General features: G+C 36.8%; 1 protein-coding gene across 7 annotated transcripts; it reads right to left on the minus strand.

Annotated features, from left to right (window-relative positions):
- Window positions 1-304: 304 nt before the first annotated feature.
- LOC107008322 (membrane-bound transcription factor site-2 protease homolog) lies at window positions 305-24,234 on the minus strand. 7 transcript variants are annotated; one of them, XM_015207322.2, is made up of 12 exons: window positions 23,893-24,234; window positions 23,726-23,791; window positions 18,695-18,761; window positions 18,424-18,522; window positions 10,754-10,857; window positions 7,423-7,570; window positions 7,240-7,320; window positions 6,680-7,141; window positions 6,175-6,492; window positions 1,768-1,877; window positions 1,345-1,394; window positions 305-720 (listed from the first exon to the last, which is right to left on the minus strand). In XM_015207322.2, exons 1-11 carry the CDS (start codon window positions 23,988-23,990, stop codon window positions 1,346-1,348), a joined length of 1,602 nt encoding a protein of 533 aa, XP_015062808.1. In that variant the 5' UTR covers window positions 23,991-24,234; the 3' UTR covers window positions 305-720; window position 1,345. The 7 variants fall into 7 exon arrangements, with proteins under 7 accessions (XP_015062808.1, XP_027769834.1, XP_027769832.1 ...); XM_027914033.1 differs by lacking the exon at window positions 305-720 and adding an exon at window positions 779-867; XM_027914031.1 differs by lacking the exon at window positions 305-720 and adding an exon at window positions 779-1,277.
- Between the last annotated feature and the right edge of the window lie 203 nt (window positions 24,235-24,437).

Consider the following 24,437-nt stretch of genomic DNA (forward strand, 5'->3'; position numbering starts at 1 on the left):
AGAACTACTATTCAACTCTCCATAAATAGAGAACAAAGAGTGAAATGGAAGGTGGTTGAATAACGCATTCTCTATTTTAATCTCCAAATACAGAGAATTGAGAGTAAGCTAGAAGTGAGTTGAGGTGAGCTGGAGATGGTAGAAAGACTGAAGCAAATGTCTCTACAGTTTTTCCAACAAAAAATAGAAAAAATTGATAAGATAAACAAACAAGGTCCATAAACAACTATCCATACGTAGAAGTATCTGTAATATTTGGCAGTAGGGTATGGATAAGTGTACCAATAAATTAGGAGAATTAAGGTGCATCCAAGAGAATGGGGTCAGCTATAACTTTGAGCCTAAAGTGTATCAGGAAAATAAACAGAGTATTCTGTCTTATCGAAACAAACACTTTGCTTTAACACTTGAAAAAAACCAAAAATGTTGTCCCAGAATAAACATACTAGTCAATTTTGCCCTAAAATAAAAAAGATAAATAGAGGACACTTGACTCGAACGGGCTTTCCAAATTTTGCTGCATGATAGCTTTGAGGATATACCTCAAGTCTTGCAATCTCCCAAGTAGAAAGCTAAAAGGCTTTAACATAGATATCGAACGTCTTCTTTTCTTCCTTTTTTTTTTTGTGAAGGGCTTGACTTTTGCCATTTCATGACATCAGAAACAATTGCACCATTAACGAGTTTTATCAAACCGCCCCTCTTCAAAGAGCAACTTACCTACAACAGTTGCCAATTAACAGTCCATATTGTCTGAACTTCATTTCAGCAATAATGNGGGCTTGACTTTTGCCATTTCATGACATCAGAAACAATTGCACCATTAACGAGTTTTATCAAACTGCCCCTCTTCAAAGAGCAACTTACCTACAACAGTTGCCAATTAACAGTCCATATTGTCTGAACTTCATTTCAGCAATAATGTCATCATGTTACACCACCATATAACAGAATTTAACAGCATTAAATGAAGATGTGATTTGCTTTAACAGTATAGTTGAGAACAATTCAAAAAGAAAAATTTAAAACTTGTACTCATAAGATAAGGTTGCTAGTCTACCAAATTTTGTGCCACTGAATAAAAGGTCAACGCCGCCAACACAAGTAAAAAAAACAGGGAAATTTCTAGAACAAGTTTGAGGATATTAAACATTTTCTATAGCACCAAAATTGACTCATTGATGAGAAAACTGGAGTTTCCTTGCTCGTTTGTGGACGGAGAGTCGGAGGGGGCACAAAAAAATCAAAACATAAATGAAGACATAATATATCCAAACCTGCGGAGAGGGAAAATATGTCTGTAAGCTTCACCTTTATAATAAGCACGGTATGACAAATTTTTACCTCAGAATAAAACAAGGAAAATCCGGACGAACATAATAATAGATGCAACTNTTTAAAACTTGTACTCATAAGATAAGGTTGCTAGTCTACCAAATTTTGTGCCACTGAATAAAAGTTCAACGCCGCCAACACAAGTAAAAAAAACAGGGAAATTTCTAGAACAAGTTTGAGGATAGTAAACATTTTCTGTAGGACCAAAATTGACTCATTGATGAGAAAACTGGAGTTTCCTCGCTCGTTTGTGGAGGGAGAGTCGGAGGAGGCACAAAAAATTCAAAAATAAATAAAGACATAATATATCCAAACCTGCGGAGAGGGAAAATATGTCTCTAAGCTTCACCTTTATAATAAGCACGGTATGACAAATTTTTACTTCACAATAAAACAAGGAAAATCCGGACGAACATAATAGTAGATGCAACCGTTCCACCAAATAGGAAATACTGTAGAATGGTTCTCCTCCTCCTGGGACTTAGGATCCTGAAGTAGTGTGAAACCACCTCTGAGATAGCCTCACCATCGAGAAAATAAACCTGGAGAAGAAATAGAGGTAATCATAAAAACATGAATGGCATAAAATTTGCAGTGACTGTTGTCCACTATTTTAGGATTGAATACATGTTATGACACAATAATCACAAATAAGAAGCATACAAAAGAGAATGGTCATCTGCAATAGATTGGTTAATGTGGTAAAATGGGTCAACAACCTGACTTTACAACGGCGTGTATCCAAGTATCATCCAATGGTTAAGATGGAACTACAAAATCACCTTTCGAACAGCAATAACAGATTCTAGAAGTACTAATAAGAACTCATTAATTGCTCTGAAGGGGGCAAGAGACAAGACGGCTGAGCATGAAGTAACAACTGTAAATAGCCAAGGAAAGCCCTAGAATGAGGTTTCTTTCTTCAGGAAAGTCCTAGAACAAAGCTCACTAGGGTCTCAATATAATGAAAGAGGCACATCGATGTTTCCAAATTGTCCTACACATTCTTTCATCATCTCTTTTCTTGTGTAGGAAGATGCCCATAGAATAATTTAATAAAGTGTCAAATTTATTACCACGTCTAGATCACATTTTAAGTTCAATCAGGTTCTTCGGCTGGCTTCAAGATTTGTATGGACACATTTACTTTTGGTGCAGTTTCCTTGTGATCTCTCTAAACCATTTACATGGACTTGGGACTGGACATATGTCATACTGGAAATGCATACCCTAAAAGTTTCTAGCAAGTCATTTATATATGCATTTAGGTACCTAATCCATGTCTACGGACAAATAAGTGTCTGACCAACAGAGAATCTAATGAGTTGTCTGGTATATTTCAAGCAGGAATGGCCCACTTTAACAAAAAGCATTTACCTCAACCTAGTACAGTTTTGCAGATGTGATGTCATCTAATTTGCCACCCCCAATAGACATTACATTAATGAGCACAGAAAGCAGGTCTAGGAAATGCATGGGGAAATCATTGCCGTTTTACTTATTTCACAACTCTGTTAAAGCACAAATATGCCTCTTCTTTTCCCCAAATGAGCAGTTGAGTCTTCCAGCAGCGAGCTCTTTCAATGAAACAAGTCAGAAAATTTATTGAAGCACATCTATAAATTTATGCTAATGTTGCATATCTCTCTAGGCGATTTGAGCAGATAGTGGGAGTTTTTTGGTTGTTTTTTCTTTTGAGAGAAAAAAAGGGAAAAAGAACAGATAGCGGGTGTTTTGTTTTTTTGGGCTTCTAAAGTTTACAAGTCTTAATAATGCCATGATGAGGTTCAAGCTAAGTTGCTCGGACTCTTCACTTTTGGTGCCGCACCCGTGTCGACACGACATGGGTGTGGAATCCATGTCCGATTTGGTCAACCAATTTTGGGTACTTTGACCAAAAACAAGAATGATTTCTATAATCAATACAAAAGTCAAGGTGAAATTGAAGGAATGGAATACCTTTTATTTAGAAATTTCTATGTCACTCTTTTCTTTTAATCTCCTTCCAAGATTCTCCTCAAGTTCACTACATAATATCTCATAATTTAGGTTTTATAACTCTATTTTTTAGATACTTTAATTATATTTAAAAACATCCCCACACCCGTTTCCATACATGGATCCATTTCCCCGAATCTTAAAAATTAGATAATGAAGTATCCGACCTCTAGATCCACACTGGTACCGGACACCTGCACCCGAGTCCGAGCAATCCAAATGAAGCGGTATTATAAATCAAAAAGAAGACAAAGACATGAACAGTAAAATTGGAGTTCAATCCAAGCACTCGGATAGTTAACATTTCTCTCTGTTACAACTTTTACAGGTAAGATGAAAGAACACAACCATTTTATGCAAGGATCACGTTTCACCTGGCTGCATGAAAAGCATGTTTATTTGTGTCACAACTTAAGCCATCTAAAGTAATAAAATGACAAGTTTCTTAGCATTGCTCAATTGCTTCCTCCTTAATACTGATAAAATATTATGTGATTATAGCGCTTCTAGTCCAATGGATGCTTCATAATTTGTTGTTCGCAAGCTATAATTACTATAGAGAACAATATTTTCTAAAAAACATTCAGTTTGTGAAGTCTATATAAGGTTAGAAGAAGTATGTCAGAATAGAACAGGAAAAATATAATATACTATTTTACTTAGAATGGGAATAGGAATAGTATATAGAATCCTATTTGGAAAAGGAATCTAATGTAGTGTCGATAAATAGGGTCTCAATGTAACAGTATGGATACACCGTTCAATAATAATCTTCACAAATATTTCTAATATGGTGTCAAAGCCTCTACAGTCTTGGTAGAGAATCAAATAGCTTCCGCTGTCGGTGGGCGACTATTACCATATAATGTCACCCGTCCGACCAATGATAATGTTAGCAAAAATTGGGTCGTCGTATTTTCTAGTGAACATTTTCTCATATCTAATTTGTGTAGTACCCTGCCATTTTTCGCAACTACTTTCTCATATTCGATTTGCATAGCACAGTACTATCATTTCGGTGACTACCTTTTCATATTTGATTTCTATCGTACTGTGCATTTTTCCAGTGACTACTTTTTCATATCTAATTTGCGTCAATGACTACTTTCTCATATTTGATTTTGTGTAGTACCATACATCTCTTCGGACTACTCATATTTAATTTTCGTCGTACAATGGATTTTTTCTAACTACTTTCTAATATATCTGAGTTGCATGGAACCGTGTGTTTTTTTCAGTGACTCCTCAGACTTGTTATGCATAGTTTCATACATCTTTACGATGACTCCTCAAAATTAATTTGTGACAGGCAAGGTTATTAATGGCGCGCTTAAGCCCTAAAGCAAGGGTCAAAAAGCGCTGAGCATTTCACCTCACTTAATGTGCATTTCAGTGTTGTCATCAAGGCCCTAAAGCATACTTTTCCTTCTTGATATTTCACTTTATCATAAAAAACAATCAATTTTTTGTCCACATATTTGTTATTCATGCCTATAATTATTAGTCTTGAACTAAACATGAATATATTTGTATGTTCTATCAATTTGTGTTTTCTCAATAAAGCCCATCGTTTTATTTGCTCTTGAAGCCCCAACGAACCTTAGAGATTTTTGCGCTTCTCGCTTTTGATCACATTGGTGTCGGATCGTGCTATCATTCCTATCCTACCTATATACTTTCTTCTACTCAGCAGGGTCGTGCCGCCAATCCGACCCTACCCATATTATTCTCTTTCTCAATAGGGTGTTGTCATCATTCTGACCCTACTCGTATAATTTTGTTTCTCAGATTGTGACCATTTTCAGCCATCAAGTCTAATAATCCAGCGCATGAGCACGTTCCAGACAGTTTTAGGATAACTTTCTTGTTTAAGATATACTCATGTCTTGATTTCGAGACAATGAGTGTTGTGTTTTATGGAAATTCTGCATCAAATTCAGTATTTCATGAGAAGACACATTGAGATTGATTGTCAATTTTGTGAAGTCGAGTGATCAACTTATAGATATCTTCATCAAGCTCCTCATTGGTCCATTATATTAATTACATTTATAACAACCTAGATACATATGACTTGTATGCACTAGCTTGAGGGAGAGTGTTAGACTAGAATAGGAACAAGAATAATATATACAATCCTACTTAGAATAGGAATAGCAATAGCACATAGAATCCTACTTGAAAAGGATTATATTGTAGTGTCCTAGTTAGAAAAGGAGTCTAATATATTGTCTATAAATAGGATCTCAATTTTATAATATAGATAAACAATTCAATAATATTCTTCTCAAATATTTCTCATGAAGTAGTTAAGATGAGGTATAACATTTTTTCCCATATGGTTTAGCGAATCCTTTTTGGAGTACGATTAGGACACAAGCTATTCCTAGTATGTAATACTTTCAATTCAATGATTTAACCATGTTAGATAGAAGTGATGGAAAATTTCCTCACTCATTGTTGATATAATCCTAAGCTTGTGTATACTAAATTCAGTGCTTTTTGCCTTCTCATTTTTCCATAAAATCGGCACGGTTTCTCCAGCCTTAGAAAGGCCTTGATTTTCATGGTTCTCAAGTTGTTATCATGTTAAATCTTTTCTAAGAAGTTATACATCATAAGACCCATTTAATGCAATTACTTCCTATCATTCTGGGACCAAATAAGCACAATTCTGAAACCTTCAATCTGTTGCAAACTGCCTAACAGAACTGATACTTCCCAACAACAACACGTTTGAGATTCAATTGGATCTTCACATCAAAAGATGTGACAGATATGATCACATGCAGACTCATAAACATGGAAACAGAGAGTTATCTCTTAGATATGAATACATACCGGCAGGCTGTTTAGAAGTGCAAGTATCATAGAGACGTGAAAGGTGAACATCAAAAGCCTTTCCAGTACATAAGGAAGATGTGCACCAAATTTAGCAGACCAACGAGGTTGATATGAAGTCAAGAGAACTGAATGCTTTATTGAAATTGCATCACCCACAAAAACAAAGGTCTTAACACACGGATTCTCCTTGGAAATGTTATCTTCGATTACACGTGTTCTTCCAAGATGCAAGCACTGTAGGGGAGAAGGGCTTGAATATGTGATCTTCACCCATGCTACACCAGTTGACAAAAGTGGAAGAAAGCATGTTCCCTCCTACACCAAAACATCAATTATTTACATATTAAAATGCATTCTTTGTGTTGTTATGCTTAATCTAATCACATTTGTGTATTATAAACTACAGGAGCAATATTTTTTGGCAGTTCATGAGAAACATGAACTGTCAAACTGATACAATGTGTAGCTTCTGGTCTCAATTGGAGAACACTGAACTGCGTACCTTGGAACAGAAGCAGCTGCTCCTATTGCTATGAAGTCTGCCCCAACCATCACCGCATTTCTCAAGCTTCAAGACATCCTTATCATAAAAGCAATGGAATACACCTCCATCCCTTTGATGGTTAACCTCAAGATTGTCATCATCAACCATGGCCTGGTCCGAGCATGGAATGGTTATAAATGCACTTAGTTCATCAGGACAAGTTCTGTTGCCTTCCAATGAAACACGTTTGCCTTCTTCAACCAAAGAATAGGGAATACAGTATCCTTTACCACTACTACTTTTCATAGAGTTCTCAAGAAGGCTGTGATTCTGGAAGGTTTGATAAGAGTGTTCAGTTAATACGTCAATAATTTGTGACCACTCCTGAGCATTATTGATGCGGAAATCATCCAATGATATAATGACATCACCAGGAGACAAATGGCCAGCCAACGGCGATGTTGGAGACACCTCCAGTACCTGCTCAAGATCATGTGATTGTAAGCCATTAGTCACATAATGCCTAATAAGGTCCCCCAAATTAGCACATTGCAGTACAAGAATTAATCCTCAATTACCATGGGGCCTTCATCATGAATGTAAAATGGATACAAGATAAAGGGTTGAAGGAACAATGCCCAGGCACAAACAGCACAAAGCTGAAAGATAATAAACCCATTAGTTCAAAAACTACAGAATATGATAAACACAAATGGAGATCGACTAGCATTTAATAACTAAGAGCTGCTATAAGCACCCACAACTGCATTATGCCAAATGCCAGCACAGTATATTTGAAGAGCAGAAACTTTGGACAATGCCTGCAATAACTCATGATTGAATGCCAGTAGAGCGCCTGGAAATAATACAGCCAAAAATACAGCGATGTACTCCATCTGTATGCCCTCACTGCTTTCCAAGAATGTAGTGCCTACAGAAGCAGTTGTGAGATTCATGTACCACCAGTCCACCACTACTATGTCTCAAAACATGTCAACTGATCAGGTTTGCACATACAGTCAGCCAAATGTAGAATCAAAGTCCAAAGATCATAAAGAATACCCTGATATAACATAACCAGCTCTAACTAAATACCTAATGTTCAAGTATGTGCTATACTCTGACCCAGTTGACTTTCCTAGAAGCATGTCTATTATTCGCAGTGCAGCAATGATGCTTATACACCAAGATTTTATAGAAGCTATTAATCATGACTTGCAAAAAGCACCTTAAAAAAAGAAGATATTTGAGAACGAATTGCTTGCATATTCCCTACCTTTTCAAAAAAAAACGCTTATTTCCTCGAGCATAATCGGGTTTAAATAGTGTTTACAATTAATCCCAGAGACAAAAGGAAAGGATTCAAGTGATCCTACAAAGGAAAGGAAAGTATTTCCTTGATAATTTCTTATCCTATTTACACAATAATAGAGACTCTAAAGTCTAAACCTTTTTTATATATACAAAGTATTGAAGAGTCCTACATCGGTTGGTGCAGATTTGGATGATTTGCAGATTGCAGATTCCTCATCATGCAGTAGTATATGGGGTTTGCTAGCAAAATACCAAGCAGTTGAGATAAAATTATCCATAATTATTACACACAGTATCTCCGATAACATATCCTATATGGTGACTTCCAGTACTCCTCTTGTTCCTTTTAATCATCCTTCTCAATATTCACATAGATTTTTCTCCCTTAGTACATGGAGGAACGAAAAAAGATATTTACCTTTCTGTTCAATTCGATTCTCCCTGGAATCAGACTTCTCCACCGGAGTTGACCAAGCAGAGGTGCCTGCCTCCGAGAACTGAAGTAGTCGAACCGTTGGCTGTGACCGAGAAGTAGGCTCACCAAACGTTTTAAGATATAGATACTTCTGCGAATCTGAATAAGAATGGGGGTCTTTGTTCCCTTCCATAATCGATTGAAGTTGAGATGGAATGAAGCTACCAAAGGTGAGCGGTGTAGTTTACAGCTCAGCCCATCCTCTGGAGTGACCAATTACAGCATTGTTGTAGCTCCCTTCCAGGAATTTTGGATCAAAGTCACGGTGATTCCTTAGTCAGTGCACATTACAAAATCCTAGCTAAAAGGCGCCGAGAGATAAACATATTCTAACCTGAATCCCCTCCATGTCCGAAAAAGAACTTCTAGAGTAGGGACTCAAACATTTTTGGCTCTAGTAAAAGAATTTTCAAATTCCTTTCATTACTCTAACAACTTCCTGAATAACAACCCGTAGGGGATCAAACCTTAGGTTTTAATAGAATTAAGATCAAAGGATTTGGTGGGTAGCAAGTACATTGCTGGTCAGCGAAGAGAAAGTGCACCATAACAGCTTCTAGAGAGATGAACGATGTTTGAACAGGAAGATGAGCACCAATGTTGGACAGAGGAGTTTGTATAGCTTGGGAAGGAAGAAAAACAGAAGAAAATGTGGTCAGACAGGCGACACACATTAGCTGGCTGTTTGAGTAGTTGTAGTATGCCTGCATATTATAAGAATCTGAAAGTCCAAGATGTTGTCTTCCCAAGCATTTTGTCAAGCAAGGGTAGCACTGAATGACCAAAAGCCTTTTGGTGCTTAAGGTCACTCCCCCTTAGGAATACCAATATAACATAGTATCTGAGTTTGTATAGCTGGTTTACCCCTCCAAAGTAAATGGAACACTTGTGCAGATTAGCATGAAGACCAGAAGCTTGGGAAAATTGTGAGAAACACTGGAATAAACATGGACAGATTGCGCATCACCCCTGCTATATGAAAACAGGTCATCAGCAAAGCTTAGTTGTATGATCCTCATCTTGGGTGAAAATGAATTTTTTTATCAGTGTGAAGAGTCTTCAACAGTCTATTAAATTAGTTCATAAAAATAAAAAGTAGGAAAACGGAATGAGGTATCCTTGCCTCAAACCTCTCTTAATAGCGAAGGGAGGAGTTGGAAAACCATTGAGTGCAAAAGAGTAGGTCACAGTAGTGAGGCATGTCATGATCCATTCAACAATTAGATCTAGGAAATGAAGACTGGCCAGAGTTGCACCAGCCTCCAAATAAATTCTTACTACCGAGTCATAGGCCTTCTGGAAGTCTCTCTTCAGCATACACCTTGGAGAAATCCCCCTCATATTGTATCCCTTAACAAGTCCATGGCTAAGGACAATGTTATCAGATAGCAACCTTCATGGTACAAATGTTACATATGTTATCAACTTCTATCAGTAAGGTCTTCAATGATTTTACTCAGTCTCTTGGTAATGATTTTATGATTACACAAAACATTGCAACAAGAAGTTGGTCAAAAGTCATTGATGGTGACGGGGTGTTTCACCTTGGGAACTACAGTGACTGAAGTGCACAATGATCCCTCATTTGCTCCTGTTCAATCACACACAAGAAACTATGTCTTAGTAAATCTCAACCCGAAATAGAGATCCATAGCCCTCGTTTCCCTCCAGCCCGAACATTTGTCCATAAAACTCTCTGCCACTCAGAAACACTTGTAAGGGCTCTAGAACTCAGGATTCTCAATAGAAAGACAAAGTCGGCTAAGCACCAAAAGTAAGTCGCGGGTGAACCAGGATCCGATTCTTGCCCTTTTAGTTTCCATTTTCCGGAATGGGCTTCGGATTTTCTAGCCCCAGATGTTTCATTGATCAAAGCAGCATGGGAAATACATCTACATCAGCAGATGTTATTGTAACGTACTCTCTTGCTCAACTAACCCTAATTATGTCGCAGAATAACAGCTTAAAATTCCCAATCATCTCTAAGTAAGGCCTTCCAAGAAGCCTAGACTTTTGATGGCTTGCCAGTATTTAATTTTTTGTTATATGAATTAATTTACTTGATGGAACCGCAGAAACTCATCAACTGAGAATTTTAATCATCACCCATCATATATGCATTGGCCACACAAGTAATAATTTCTCCCATTAGTTCCAAAATTAGTAGAAATAATGAAAGAGTACAAGTAAGAGAAAGGAACAGAATCGTTCAAGAAGATTTCCATGAATATATATAGCAAGTATAGTATAATCCACATTTTACATTTTTCTTAAAACAATTTCAAAAGAGCATTAGCCTTAACCTTGCAGCAGCCAGAGCGTGCCCAAGTTCGTGTACTGAAACCGATATGAAGGAAGACATGCATAGATATCCAATGTCAGCCACTGAAATGGTCAAGCCTGATATCTGCACGTCAAAACATATGAAGCAGTTACAAGTATTTAGAAAACCATTGAATCTGAGTGCAACTAGCTGTTTCTAGCTCAGATCATGTATATGTAGGTCACACCATGCTCACCCCTTTACCTTAAGCCATTAAGGTAGCATAAATGTAATCACTCCTTAGTCATCAAATAGTTACAGCAGTAATTATTTCTTTTATAGTAGTAGTTATTTTCCTGTAATACTGCAGTTCTCCGTTCCAGTAATATTAGGAAGTCATGTCCTAGTTTCTAGGGGTAGTTAGTGTTGTATTTAAACTACATGTTTGTCTCAGGAAATATAAGCAGAAAAGTATTTTCACTTTTTGAGTACTTTAACTCAAGAGATTGCAGGTTCACTCTCAACAAACCATCACCATAGGTCATAGGAAGAAAACTTCAGTTTTATCTTGCAGCTTCCATAACTAGATCCATAACAAGGACTATAACAATAAGTAAAGGCTATCTCACCTCAAGCCTTAAGAGAAATAGACAACCAATATGGTTCCATGTTGAGATCAACAGATGTGCCTTGAAATTGCACACCCGATGCCTTTTACTTGAGTTTTCAAAGTCCTTTTGCACGACTCTTTTTGCGTTTTTAGTGTTCGAATGTTGTTTTCTACATGTTTGATGTCAAAATGGCCAAAACATGGATAAGCTGAGAAAATGGCCAGAATGGCAATCCACAATCCATAAGAATGAAGTACGGGCCTTAAATCCTGGCATGGTGCGGAAAAGATATGAGAGATGGCACCTGCTTGATCTTCTGAAGTCGACCAATCCATGGTGGGAAGTACGAACCATATGTCACATTCACGATATGTACATCTGGAGAAGACAATGCTGGAAGGTTTTACAAACAGTGGAATATTGTACAGTCAACGGATCAAACCATGGTCATAGTCCAGTACCTCTAGGAGGGAATTCACGAAAGACTTAAAAGCAATTCATGGACCGTGGATTTATGTATTGTCTGTGGATTGGATCGATGAATTTGACAGTTTTAGGATTCCAAGTTTGTGGGTCATAAATACATTTAATAGGGGTTTTGTAATAGGGAGTTACAATTTTTTTTAGTTTTTGATTTCGGAATAATATTCTCTCTCTAGTTACGTAGTTTGGTGAAAAATGAAGACACCTAGTTATTTATTTTCATCTTTAATTCTAAGTAAGACTTATGACTTCATTTTATTCTTCTTACTTTTACTCTTGCATTATGAGTAGTTAAATCCCCTACTAAGTTTACAAACCTAATGGGGGTGTAACGTTCATACGGTTTTCGTGTGTTGCATATTTTTCGGGTAAATAACAGTATCAAATAAGGCACTAACCCTTGTTTAATAAATTCTCTCAAGGATAAGTTGAATTTACTTGGCATAATTAATCACTCTTCTCTAAATAACTCCTATAGATTTGGAAAAATAATATTGAGAAAATTGTTCAACTCTAGCGAAAGATTGAGCGGGAAAAGAGCGATTGGACTTGATAAGATTCCTGTGGAATTTTGGAAGAGCACAGGAAAGGCAGGTACGAAGTGTTTAATTGGTTTGTTTGATGCTATATATAAGACAGGCAAAAATGCTCGACAATGGAGGTAGAGTACAAAGGTACCATTGTACAATCACAGGGGTATCGAATTGCTAAATCACACTATGAAGGTTTCGGATATTATGGTGGAGATGAGGTTGAGGATTCATGTCGGGACGATCAACTACTGAAGCCATCCATCTTGTGCAAAGACTGTTGGAGAAATATTGAAAAAGACAGAAGAATCTACATATGGTGATCATTGACTTTGAAAAGGCCTATGACAGTCTCGAGGCATGTCCTCTGGAGGTGCTTAGAGGCTAAAGGTTTCTCGATGGTTTATATTAGAATGATAAAGGACATGTACAAATGAGCCAAGACTCGGGTTAGAACGGTGGGAGGAGATTCGGAGCACTTCTTGGTTGAGATAGGGCTGCATCAGGGATCTATTCTTAGCCCTTTCCTATTTGCCTTGGTGATTGATGAGTTGACACGCTCTATTCCAGATGAGGTTCTATGGTGTGTGTTATTTGCAGACAACATAGTATTGATAATGAGACATGAGATAGAGTTAATACTAGGTTGGAGGTTTGGAGATAAACTCTAGAGTCCAAAGGGCAAAGGGTATAGGTTGAGCAGGACGAAGACGAAATATTTGGTATGTATTAGAAATATTGGAGAAGAATATTATTGAATTGTTTATCGATATTATTACATTGAGATCCTATTTATACACTACATTATACTCTTTTTCCAACTAGGACACTACATTACAATTATTTTTCAAGCAAGATTATATATATTATTCTTATAGTCTTGTACATATTTCAATTCTAAGTGGGATTGTGTATACTGTTCTTGTTTTTATTCCTATTTTAACCCTCCCCCTCAAGCTGGTGCATACAAGTCATATGTACCTAGTTTGTTACAAATGTTATTAATACGAGGACTAGTGAGGGACTTGGTGAAGATATTTAAAAGTTGATCACTTAACTTCACAATACTCCTTTCACAAAGTACTGGAGTTTATGCAGAATGTCGATAGAACACAGAATGATCAACTCCACTACGAGTCATGCCAAACTCCTAAATTATTATGTTGACTTCCTAAACAAAGCTCGAGAAGACTATTTCAAATCATAAAGTAACCTGTGCAATTGACATTCAAGGCACTCCTCTTGAGCATCAAAACTAGGTGGTTGCTCCATATAGACTTCTTTCTCACCTCAACATCACCGTGGAGAAAAAACATTTTTAATGTCCTACTGATTAAAAGGTTAATGGTGAACAATAGGTTTGAGCTTTGGACTTCCATGTTGGAGGTCTCAAGTTCGAAACCCTTTGCCAGCAAAAGCAAGGGGTTTGTCTTCTGGGTCGAGCTCGTCGCACCAGGCTTGCCTAGTGCGGGTTACCTCTCATATGAGGTTGCGAGCTATTGCATAGGAGCGAGAGTTTTAACATATGCGCACCCAAAGGGTAGCGACTGCGGATTTCTCTTGTTATAAAAAAAAGGCAGACATATGTTATTTTCACCACGCGAGAGTATCCCTGTAAGTGGAAAGGGACACGAAACTATACGAATCAGATCTAAGAAGTCACCGAAAAGATACACGATACTACGCAACTCAGATATGAGAAAGTAGTCTGCAAAGATGCACGATGATATGCAAAATCATTTTTCAGAAAGTAGTCACCGAGTAGATGCACAGTACCACGCAAATTGGATATGAGTAAGTACACTAGAAAGATGCTCAGTGCTATGCAAATCAGATATGAAAAAGTAGTCACCAAAAAGATGCATAGTGTTACGAATAAGAGAAAGTAGTCAGCAAAAACCTGACACGATGCTATGCAAATCGAATATGAAAAAATAGTCACTGAAAAGATAGCACGGTGCTACACAAATTAGATATCAAAAACTAGTCACCGATAGGATGGCATAGTGCTACACAAATTGGATATGTGAAATAGTCACCGAAAGGATGGCACGGTGCTACACAAAATTAGATACAAGAAAATAGTCATTGAAAAGATGGCAATTGGCACAATGCTACACAAACACCAACGGATATGGGATTGACACAAAACAGCCCTAGAAAGTCACTAAAAATTGACGGACGGTGACCTGTCCACTAAGTTTTCTTCCATGAATATGGGGTTCATGCATATATCATTGGCCCTACCTTTGTTAACACAGCCATTGGCAAACGGGCGACATACATGGTCAAAGCCACTGATGAGTCGGGGATTTCGACTTATTTAGGGCTTATTATTCAAGAATTTAGTGTCCTCACTGCCTAATTTACGCTCATAATTGATGTGAAAATGTTGACATGCAACAATTAAGGCTCAAGGGCAAGGCAAGAACATGATGCAAAAAGGAGCGAAAAAGTTGAAGGAAAGCAAAGTTGGTACTCGCCAAAGTCACTCGACGAGTCGCCGAGTAGACCTCTAGCTTGCCTAAAATTCCAGCATAACAACCCATGGAAGAGACCAACTTGGCGAGTAAACACGAAATTCGGCGATTCGTCGAAGAGATCAGCGACGACAGTCTGGCTCGCCGAAAGTTACACAATGATCGGATGAAAGAGCCAAGCCAAAAAGGTGAGAAGAGCAACTCAGCGCATTGTCGAACTGGTCAGCGAACCCGTGTGACTGCGCCGAGTTGACTCCATGTTGAAATTTCACGAATGTATATATACAATTTTGAAAAAAAAGAAATAGAAATTCCAAGTTTCGAGCACTGTTCACCTTCAGGGTTTTTGAGTCTTTACATTTCGAGAGCATTATTTTTTTTAACATTTTTGAGGAGAGATTTAGAGATTGTGGTACTCTAGCTTCAATTTCAGCATTTTGGGAATTGGAGATTGTTAGCCCATCAGATGGATAACTTTGTTGATAACAATTTCTTGTTCTTTATTATGTGCGGCTAAAACCCCCTTTCCTTGGGGTGTGATTATGTAGTTAAATGCTTTAATTAGTTAATGGGTGTCGTTAGTTACTATTTTAATGTTGTTTTGAAGTGGGTTCAATTGATTGTTCATGTTTTAATTGAGGAATTGAAGTTGCAAATGCAATTCTAACATTAAATCACTTCAATGCATTCAGAAAACTTAGACATTGCTCCAATTATTCTGAAACAGATTGTTCTTTCATTAGGATATCTGATTACATTAAATCACTTCCCACTACCCAAGGTCTTGCACACCTTTCCCCATTGAATATCCCCCCCCCCCATAACTCTCTTGTTTCCACCCTTTTACAATCAGTATGCACGGCTGTCACAAAACGAAAAGAAATCAGAATTTTCCCAGACATTTTAAATGTTATGCTTTGGTTGCCATACTCTACCATTTCCCCTTTCCAAACTCTTATGTCGCATAAAATAACTATTCCCCCCTACTACCATTTACCTCCAAATGAATCTCTACCATCCATTTATTATTCCATATAGGTTCTATCTATAAACACTACATTAGACTCATTTTCAAACTAGGACACTATATTACAATTCTTTTCCAAGTAGGATTCTGTATATTATTCGTATTAACTATTCTAAGTGGGATTGTATATAAGATTCTTGTTCTTTTTCCTATTCTAACATAATGCAAATTCAGTGTTGCGTTTGATGAAGCAGACGTGGAACTGTGGAAGTGAGGCTTGCCACACATACTATTCTCAAGAGACAAAGTTCTAAGTATCTTTAGTCTGTAATCAAGGGTAGTGGGTATATCGACGATTATGTCGCATATTGCATTGGGGCAACATGGATGAAATGGAGGCTTGCCTATAGAGACTTGTGTGATAAGAAGGTACCACCTAAACTTAAAGGTAAGCTCTATGAAGTGGTGGTTCGACTATCCTTGTTGTATGGAGTGGAGAATTGGCGAGTCAAGAACTCATATGTTCGGAAGATGCATGTTGCCGAGTTGGGGATGTTGAGATGGATGTGTGGGCATACTAGGAGAGACAAGATCAGAAATGAGGTTGTTCGAAAGAAGGTAAGAATGCCCTCCGACAAGATGAGGGAAGCGAGCCTGAGATGGTTTGAGCATGTGAAGAGAAGGTGCGCAGATGCCCCAGTGAGAAGGTGCAAGAGGTGGGATGTTGGGGATACACAAAGGGGTAGAGATGGGCCAAAAATATATTGGGGAAAAGTGACTAGACAGGACATGGCACAACTTCGTATTACCGAGGAGACGACTCTAGATAGGAAGGAGTGGAGATAGTATATTAGGGAAGAAGGTTAGTAAGAGTAAAGCAGTGTCTTACCTTGCGAGGGTTTAGGCTTGTTAGTTCATGTTGTAGTACTAGTCGTAGCCTTGTAGTTTTGCCCGTATGTTGGTTATTGTATTCCGATTATCACACTATTTACTGTTGTATTGTTCTTCTCATAGACTTTACACTACTTTTCTTATCAATTGTTATGCTTTCTTCATTGTTTTCTCCTTCTTTTACTTGTGTCTGATGCACTAGAGCTAAAGATCTTTCAAAAAAAAGCCTCCTCATCTCCATGAGGTAGTGGTAAGGTCTGCGTACACTCTACCCCAGACCCCACTTAGTGGGATTTCACAGGGTATGTTGTTATTGTTGTTGGGAAAGATTGAGTTATGGTGTAGAATTGAGTGCATATCTAAAAAAACACCAGAAACTTTGTAATTGCATGAAAAATGATAATACTACATTTCATTATAGGGACACAACCTTAGTTCTTTAATCAATATAGCTTAAACTCAAGTTTGTTACAACATTGTTAGTCTTAGTGAACATTTGGATATGTGATTTCATCTCGTGATTTGAGATCATGAGATGAAATCAACGTTTGGACATGAAATTTCATCTCATGAGATGAAAACCCAGACTCTTTAAAAATCTTGATTCGGGAATTTCATATCATAATGTCACATTTTTCAATACAAAAATCGATCTACAAATTTATAATTTGTAAAAAAAACCCAATTTATATGCTACCAACCATTTATTTCATATATAAACAAACTTTATAGTTGATATTATTACTCTTACCAACCTTCAAACCATAGATATAACTATTACTCTCACCAACCAAATTTATTTTTACTTCAAATCAACACCTACTTTATTTATTGTGACTAGACATTTTATGGCCATTAGTCATGACCAATTTTACTTTTATTGAACTAAAGTTAATCAACAATTGTTGTACTTTTTTAGAATAGCTATGTGATAGTGTTATTTTTGTGAATGAACTTTTGCTTATTTGGTAACATTGTATGAAGAAATGAGGCAATATTAATACTTTTCACAACTTACGCGATCTTTAATGTTTATGAGCAAAAAGTACAACTTCAAAAATCCAAATTGCATGTCAAAACAAAACTTCATCTCATATGATTTCATATCATGATTTCATCTTATATTGACAAACAAGCCCTTAGGATCAAAACAATATGTTCTACTTTCATGAAATAGAAACTAGATTGTCAATTAACTGTCCAATTTGCATCTTTTCTCGCCTATTCTCAATGGGATTCGAACTCAACCTTGTTGGATTACTATATTTGCATGTGATCGTGTTTCATCATCTTAAAGATTTGCATGCGACCGTGTTGCATCATCTTAAGGTATGATTTTGAGAGTATAACCAACGTTTCCAGCAAATCAAATAAGCAAAATATCTTGCCTAATAAAAGAAACTAAGCTCAAGAAAGAGAGAAAAAACATCAATCTTCTCTCTATCTTTTCTTATGTTTTTTCCTTTTTACGAGGGTGGTAACTTTTAATTGCATGGAGAACAAGAGAAGAACTGGTACATGGGTTGAATAAACACCAGAGCTTTGATTGTAAGTGATTGAAATTCATTTCTTTGCATTCAATGTTTTACTTTTATGTTGTATGAATACCAGAAATGACAGGAAATATCATTTTCTTGACAAGCTATTTGTTTGCCTAGCCATGATGGTAATGAAGTATTGGCTTGAAGCAGAGAAATCCAAAGAACAAATGAAAACCAAGTGTCATAATAATGTGAAAGAATACATACCGTAGAAGAAAAACCAAACAGGTATTTATTCATCACATTGCTCATCTGGGTGTTGCCGTAATAAAGACACAGTATTTGGACGATTTCATACAAAAGAATCTGGCCAGTATAAGAAAAATGATTCAATGGGAAGATATTAAACAAACTGGATAAAGCAGATCCTTTCCTTGCTATTTTCAAAAGAATAGTTAGATAGGACTTGAAACCTTATAGAGAGAATCAGATAGGAGTGAACAAAATTAAAATGATAAACTCTAGCAGGTGGACATACCATTGTAACAGCAAATAAAACGGCGAGACTAAAACCAACACCCATTGAGAACCAAGCTTTCAAGAACCTGCAACAAATGTAGTCACTTATCAAGACATAAAACTGACCTCAAACAGTAGCCTCTATAAGTGAAAAAAGGTAAAAGTTGTGAAGAATATAATATAAACATGCTGCTATAGACAAATACAGAGTAGTGTTATCAAAGGCGAAAAGTGCAAAGAAGCTCTAAGGTCCGTGGGGGCTCTCAGCTCAAAGCGCAATTAAAGCGTGGGCTTTAATTAACAAAGGCGCAAAGGGAGAAAAAATATAAATATATATGTTGAGTCAAAAACTAATAATTATAAACATTATGACAAATATATGACCAATAAATTGAATTTTTTTTAGTTATGAAGCGATTTATCAATTGTTTCGTGTCAATTATTCATAAGAGGCTCATTGTCAAGGAAAAGTTTGTCTAAGAACCTTGAGGACGACACTGAAGCGAACATAAAGCGAGGCGAAGCGCTCAATACGTTTTGAGCCTCGCTTCAGGGCTTAAGCGTGCTTGAAGCACGCTTTTGATAACACCTAATTACAGAGAGGTTCAAGTTCATGACATATAAGCTTTCATGGTCCAAAACCCCCCGAGGTGCTAGTCTAGCAGTTGAAGAGTGGCATAACAACCTTGCCATCCAAGGTTTGAGTCCCAATAAAGGCCACACTATATGAATTCTTCCCATCTATCTAATTCTTTGGTGGGTTTAGTTACCCGGTATATGTGCAAGTGAGGGATGACATAAACCCATGGATTAGTCGGGTGAACGGATTCCGACACAAACAAACAATTAAAACAAGCTAGAATCTTGTTTATCCATCAGTCTAAGCCTTGGGTACCTAGTACATGCTGCTGGGAGGTAGCAGGTATCCCATGGAATTAGTTGAGGTACGCGCAAGCTGGCCAGTATACTACAGTTATTAATAAAAAAAAGGGCGGTTATGTTGGTAATTCTGATCCAACCTCATTGGGCTTGTGGATGTCAGAAATGTAAGCTCCATTAAAAGTTTGGTTTTGATAAGTAAGAAATTACATTAAACTGCAATAAGTAGGTGTGTCATATTTTCAGCAATTTTATCTTCCTTGTACATAAAACTTGCAGTAAATGTATGAAATTGGTATTAGAATTAGCATCTTAAAAAAAAAAAAAAGATATGCCAAAACTTCAGATACTGCAGAACTCTACACCTAAAACAAGAAAAGTGGTTGTGCTTTTATGCTCAATATATCGTAAGTTCTCTTTTTCACAAAGCCAAAGAAATGCAAGCAGGAATATGTCCTCCAAGCAGCAACTTCCCTTTTCTCTCTCTCTGTCACTGCCAGCTATCAACAGTAGCTCCGACTGTCTTCGGCATAGCCACTGCACCCCGAATATGTTTAAGGAACATGTCTACAATAGCCTTAACAAATGTACACTGCACTAGGGCGTCTGCTGAAATTTCACAATCTTTATAGCGCAAACAGCATCTGCTAGGTATGTTGAAGCCTCTCCTTAGCAGGTTTTCAATTGTTAAGCATGCAACATGTAAGGCCATATATTGTAATCACACCACCCTTAGTGAGGTTTCGGATTACAGAACATTCTCCATGTCTTTTGTTCTTCTCTTCTTCCATTACTGCTTAAGGCCTAGTAGCAAGATTTACCAGAAAACTTGCCCTTGTTAGTTGTTAGCCAGTGCACACCACATAGAATCTGGCTTGCCCTCAGTTAATCAATCCTTGTGTTATATTCATCAAGGGTACAACACTCTGCTCTTCCTTCCCATAAAAAATTTGCTCCCTGACTCGTGTAGCTGCTTCACTACGGATTTATGTAGCATTGATGAGTGGTAGAATTACATTCATTAAAGGCCTTTTTAGTTCAACAATTAACGTCCTCAATGCCTAATTGTGTCCTATTCTAATGATATTTTGATGTTTTGCAGCAATGAAGGCTAAAGGACAAGGCAAGGATGAATACATGAAAAAGAGGCCAAAAACATTGAAAGGAGTATAAAATTCCCAACTGGTAATCATCTAACAAAAAGGGTGTATCGCCCAAGTGGCCTAACCTCGCCCAAAGTGACAATACTCACAATTAAAAATATTCAAGGCAGGTCAGCGGACTAAAAGAAGAAACAGCAACTCGCCGAAGCTGAATCTGAATGGGCGAACTAGAAGACCATCGTCGAAAGTAACATAACTCTAAATTAAAGTGAAGGCTTAAAGGGCGAACAAGGAGGTAATCAGCGATCCATCAAATGTGAAAGGCCAACTCGATCGAGTCCGCCAAGTGAGGTTCAAACACCTGAATCCTGAAACAAATGAAGGGTGTGTTCAGGAACAAACGACGATCCGCCGAACATGTTTGGTAATCCCTACTAATTTCACCGAGTTGGTCACGCATTGAATTTGGGGACAAATTTTGGGAAACAATAAATAGTCCAAAAGAGAGAAAATAGAGGACTTTTTGAATATCATTTCAATATTAGTTTAGAGAAAGAGTTTTGAATATTTTCTTTTCACCCTTAAAGAAAATACTCTTTAGTTTTGGGGTTTGTGAACAACCTTGAAATTGACAATTGAAGGTTCAATTTAAAGTGGATTATTGCTTAATTTCAAGTTCTCAATGGTTGAAACCATAATAGGTATACTCTCTTTTCCTTTTATGATGCTTGGCTAAAACCCCAAATCTAGGGGTGTGATTATGGGGTGGATGTTGATTTATTGTTGTGGGTTTGTGTCTTGCTCTGCTTTATAGAGGTAGATATATGGATTTAAGCTAATTACCACGGGGATAATTCATGGTTAAAATTGCAAACTTAATCCTAATCTAGATCTTCAATTGATACTCGAAAGAGATCAATTGAAGTGGGTAATTAGTTTAATGCCTGCAATTCAGATTTGTTTGATATAATTTGCTTGAAAGAGAAATTGTAGTTCAATTCTTGTAGTCAAATCTGCTTGATTGAGGGATTTTAGTAAGGTATTGAGCTGATTTTTTATTCACATAGATGGGACCAAAGGAGATTCTATGATTTGATGTTATGAGATCAAAAGAAGATTAGTGTTATTTAAGATTACCTAGCCTATCCATGATTGATTAGAGATAATGAGCAAGCACAAGTACCCCTACTTGACATGGATACCAATCCTCACACCCGTAGATCGTCTTCTACTCGTTTGAAATCCAAATTCTAGTATAATTGTGTTACTCAATACCAAAACCCTTTTCGTAAATTTGGTGGGATCACCTACCCATCTCTTTTAATTACTACAAATGAATTGGTTTACACCCTTATTTTCCTAATTGAATTCCTTGCATTATATCACTCTCAGTAGGATTTCGACCCTAACTCTTGTTGGGTAAATTCATTGCTAGCGACCGCTTATTCTCTTACTTGTTTTTTTTTATAAAGCTTATTCTCTTACTTGTTTTGAGGGTAACTTGAGTGTTATCAAGCATGTAATATGTCCTCTTATTAAATTCAAGCAATTCAGGATGAATTGAAGTCAAAGATGGAAATTCTAGAATTCAGGAAACTCTCAACAGGCGAGGTTATAGCGAAGAACGCAACAAAATTAGAGGCTTCGGAGTTTAAAGCAACAGAAACACAGGCCCAGCCATGAGAAGATTGGTAGACAAGTCCATGTGGATAAGAAGTAGCTTTGCACTTGAAGACCTAATGACGGGGAGCAGAAGTTGTGCAGCACAAGACTCCCTGCTGACAAGCTAATGCCATGCATGGCCTATTTGCTTAGCGTGAAGTCAAAATGCAGTTTGGTCTAAACATGTTTAGTTTTTATTTCTTTTTTTATGACAAGGGAAACCCATAGACGCTACCATTTGGGTGTGCACAAGTTAAAACACTCGTTTCTATGCAATAGCTCGCAAACCACATAGGAGAGGTAACCCGCACCAGACAAGCCCAGTGCGACAAGCTCAACTCAGAAGGCAAACTCATGGCTTTCGCTGGCAAGGGGTTTCAAATTTGAGACTCCCAACATGGAAGTCCAGCCCAAACCATTGGGTCACCCCGAAGGGTTAGTCTAAACATGTTTAGTACTAAGTATATAAGGTACAAACCCAGCAATTTTAAGGTACCATTGACACTTTGAACGCAAGGGCGCCATTGGAGAAATTGTGAAGCTTAGGATTCATTTTAAGATCATTTTTCCCCCGCTTTTCTTGCTTTTTTTATGAATCCTTGAGATTGTATTGAGATTAGAGCATGACTATGAGTAGTTATACTATATTTCTATGGTTAAGGTCCTCTCTTAAATTTGACATCTAGACATTGATTTGATGAATTCATACCTTATTGAGTTATACATTCAATTCTTGTGCTTAATTATTCGATTAACTGGCCAACAATTGGTTACTATTTATGAATCTTGAATTGACCTTGAAAAAGAGAATTGATTGCAATAGGATTGAGTATAGCAAGCTCGTGAACATGGGCATTAAGAAATAGACTTGTGGTTAAGATGGAAATATTATTTTTTTTGACAAAGGTAACAAAGGTTAAGATGGAATATGCTTAACGTCTTGCTTAATTATTTATCAGAATTATTTGTGTATCGTGTTAATTCTAATTCCAGAAAGATAAAGGGCATTAGGTTACAAATTACACCAACAAAGTTACAAAGATTGAGAATAAGCTAAATAACTTCAGAGCATAAGCCATAGAGCACCTCTAGTTAACAACAAATCAGCAGCTTAAACTTCTTTTGCAAATTTTAATATTCCTTAAATTAACTTAACATAAGATATGCATAAGGAAATCCTAGAAATCGTAAAAACATTTTGTAATAGGTTAGGCAAACTTCAAAATTAGATTTTCAAATTAACCTCTGTAGAGAAGCAAATGTAATTGAAAATAAGGAGCATTAGTTGCTACTAGGTAGAAATTAAGTATAAAGTGTGAGAAGAAATACAATGAATTACATAAATTGGTAAAAAGGACCTTGAAAAAGCATGAGCATATCAATTAGAATGGTTTAAAAAAGGACACCTTGAATATCTTCGTCCGAAACGAAACAAGGGTTCATTCAATATTGACGACTTGCAGTCACAATACCTGCAAATTTCAAAAAAGGATGGCTAATAACTCAGCGCCAACAACTTCAACCTCGTAAAACACTCTTAAATGCCAGGATATAGAAAAGAAAAATCTCATACCAACATGACACAGCGTTAGATAGTCGATTGACGCGCACAGGTAGTAGAGTCTGATTGCTTCGCCATCTTCCAAACCGTCGAACTCGTCTCCCTTCCATTACTCTTTATTAGTATAATATATATGTTGATATTAATTCACAGACTGGTACTCCTTTTTGGACATCAGATATGTAGGGGAGTGACAGCACAAAGGACTGAAAGGCAAGACAGAAATTGAGAGGAGAAACGTAATAGAAGAGTCGATTTGAGAATAATCAAACATTCAAGTATAAATTGCGGTATGCAAGTTGAATGTAACAAATGATGATAGCTTCAGCTCCCAATTTAGGGTATCTACCCGCCCAAAAAATAAAATTTTAAGAGAAGTGCTAAAAAAAAGTGTTGGAAATTAAAATTGATGATAAAAATAAAATTAATCAAGTCAAATTTTTTTAAATAAAGTGATTAAGATAATTGGTGTTTAAAATGTAATATTTAAAATTTTTAAATTTTTAAATTCATTCAAAATAAACTCAATTTCTAATTTCAAAATGCTTCAAAAAATT

The sequence above is a fragment of the Solanum pennellii genome, chromosome 1, assembly GCF_001406875.1.
Source record: "Solanum pennellii chromosome 1, SPENNV200".
In the NCBI taxonomy this organism is placed as follows: Eukaryota; Viridiplantae; Streptophyta; class Magnoliopsida; order Solanales; family Solanaceae; genus Solanum; species Solanum pennellii.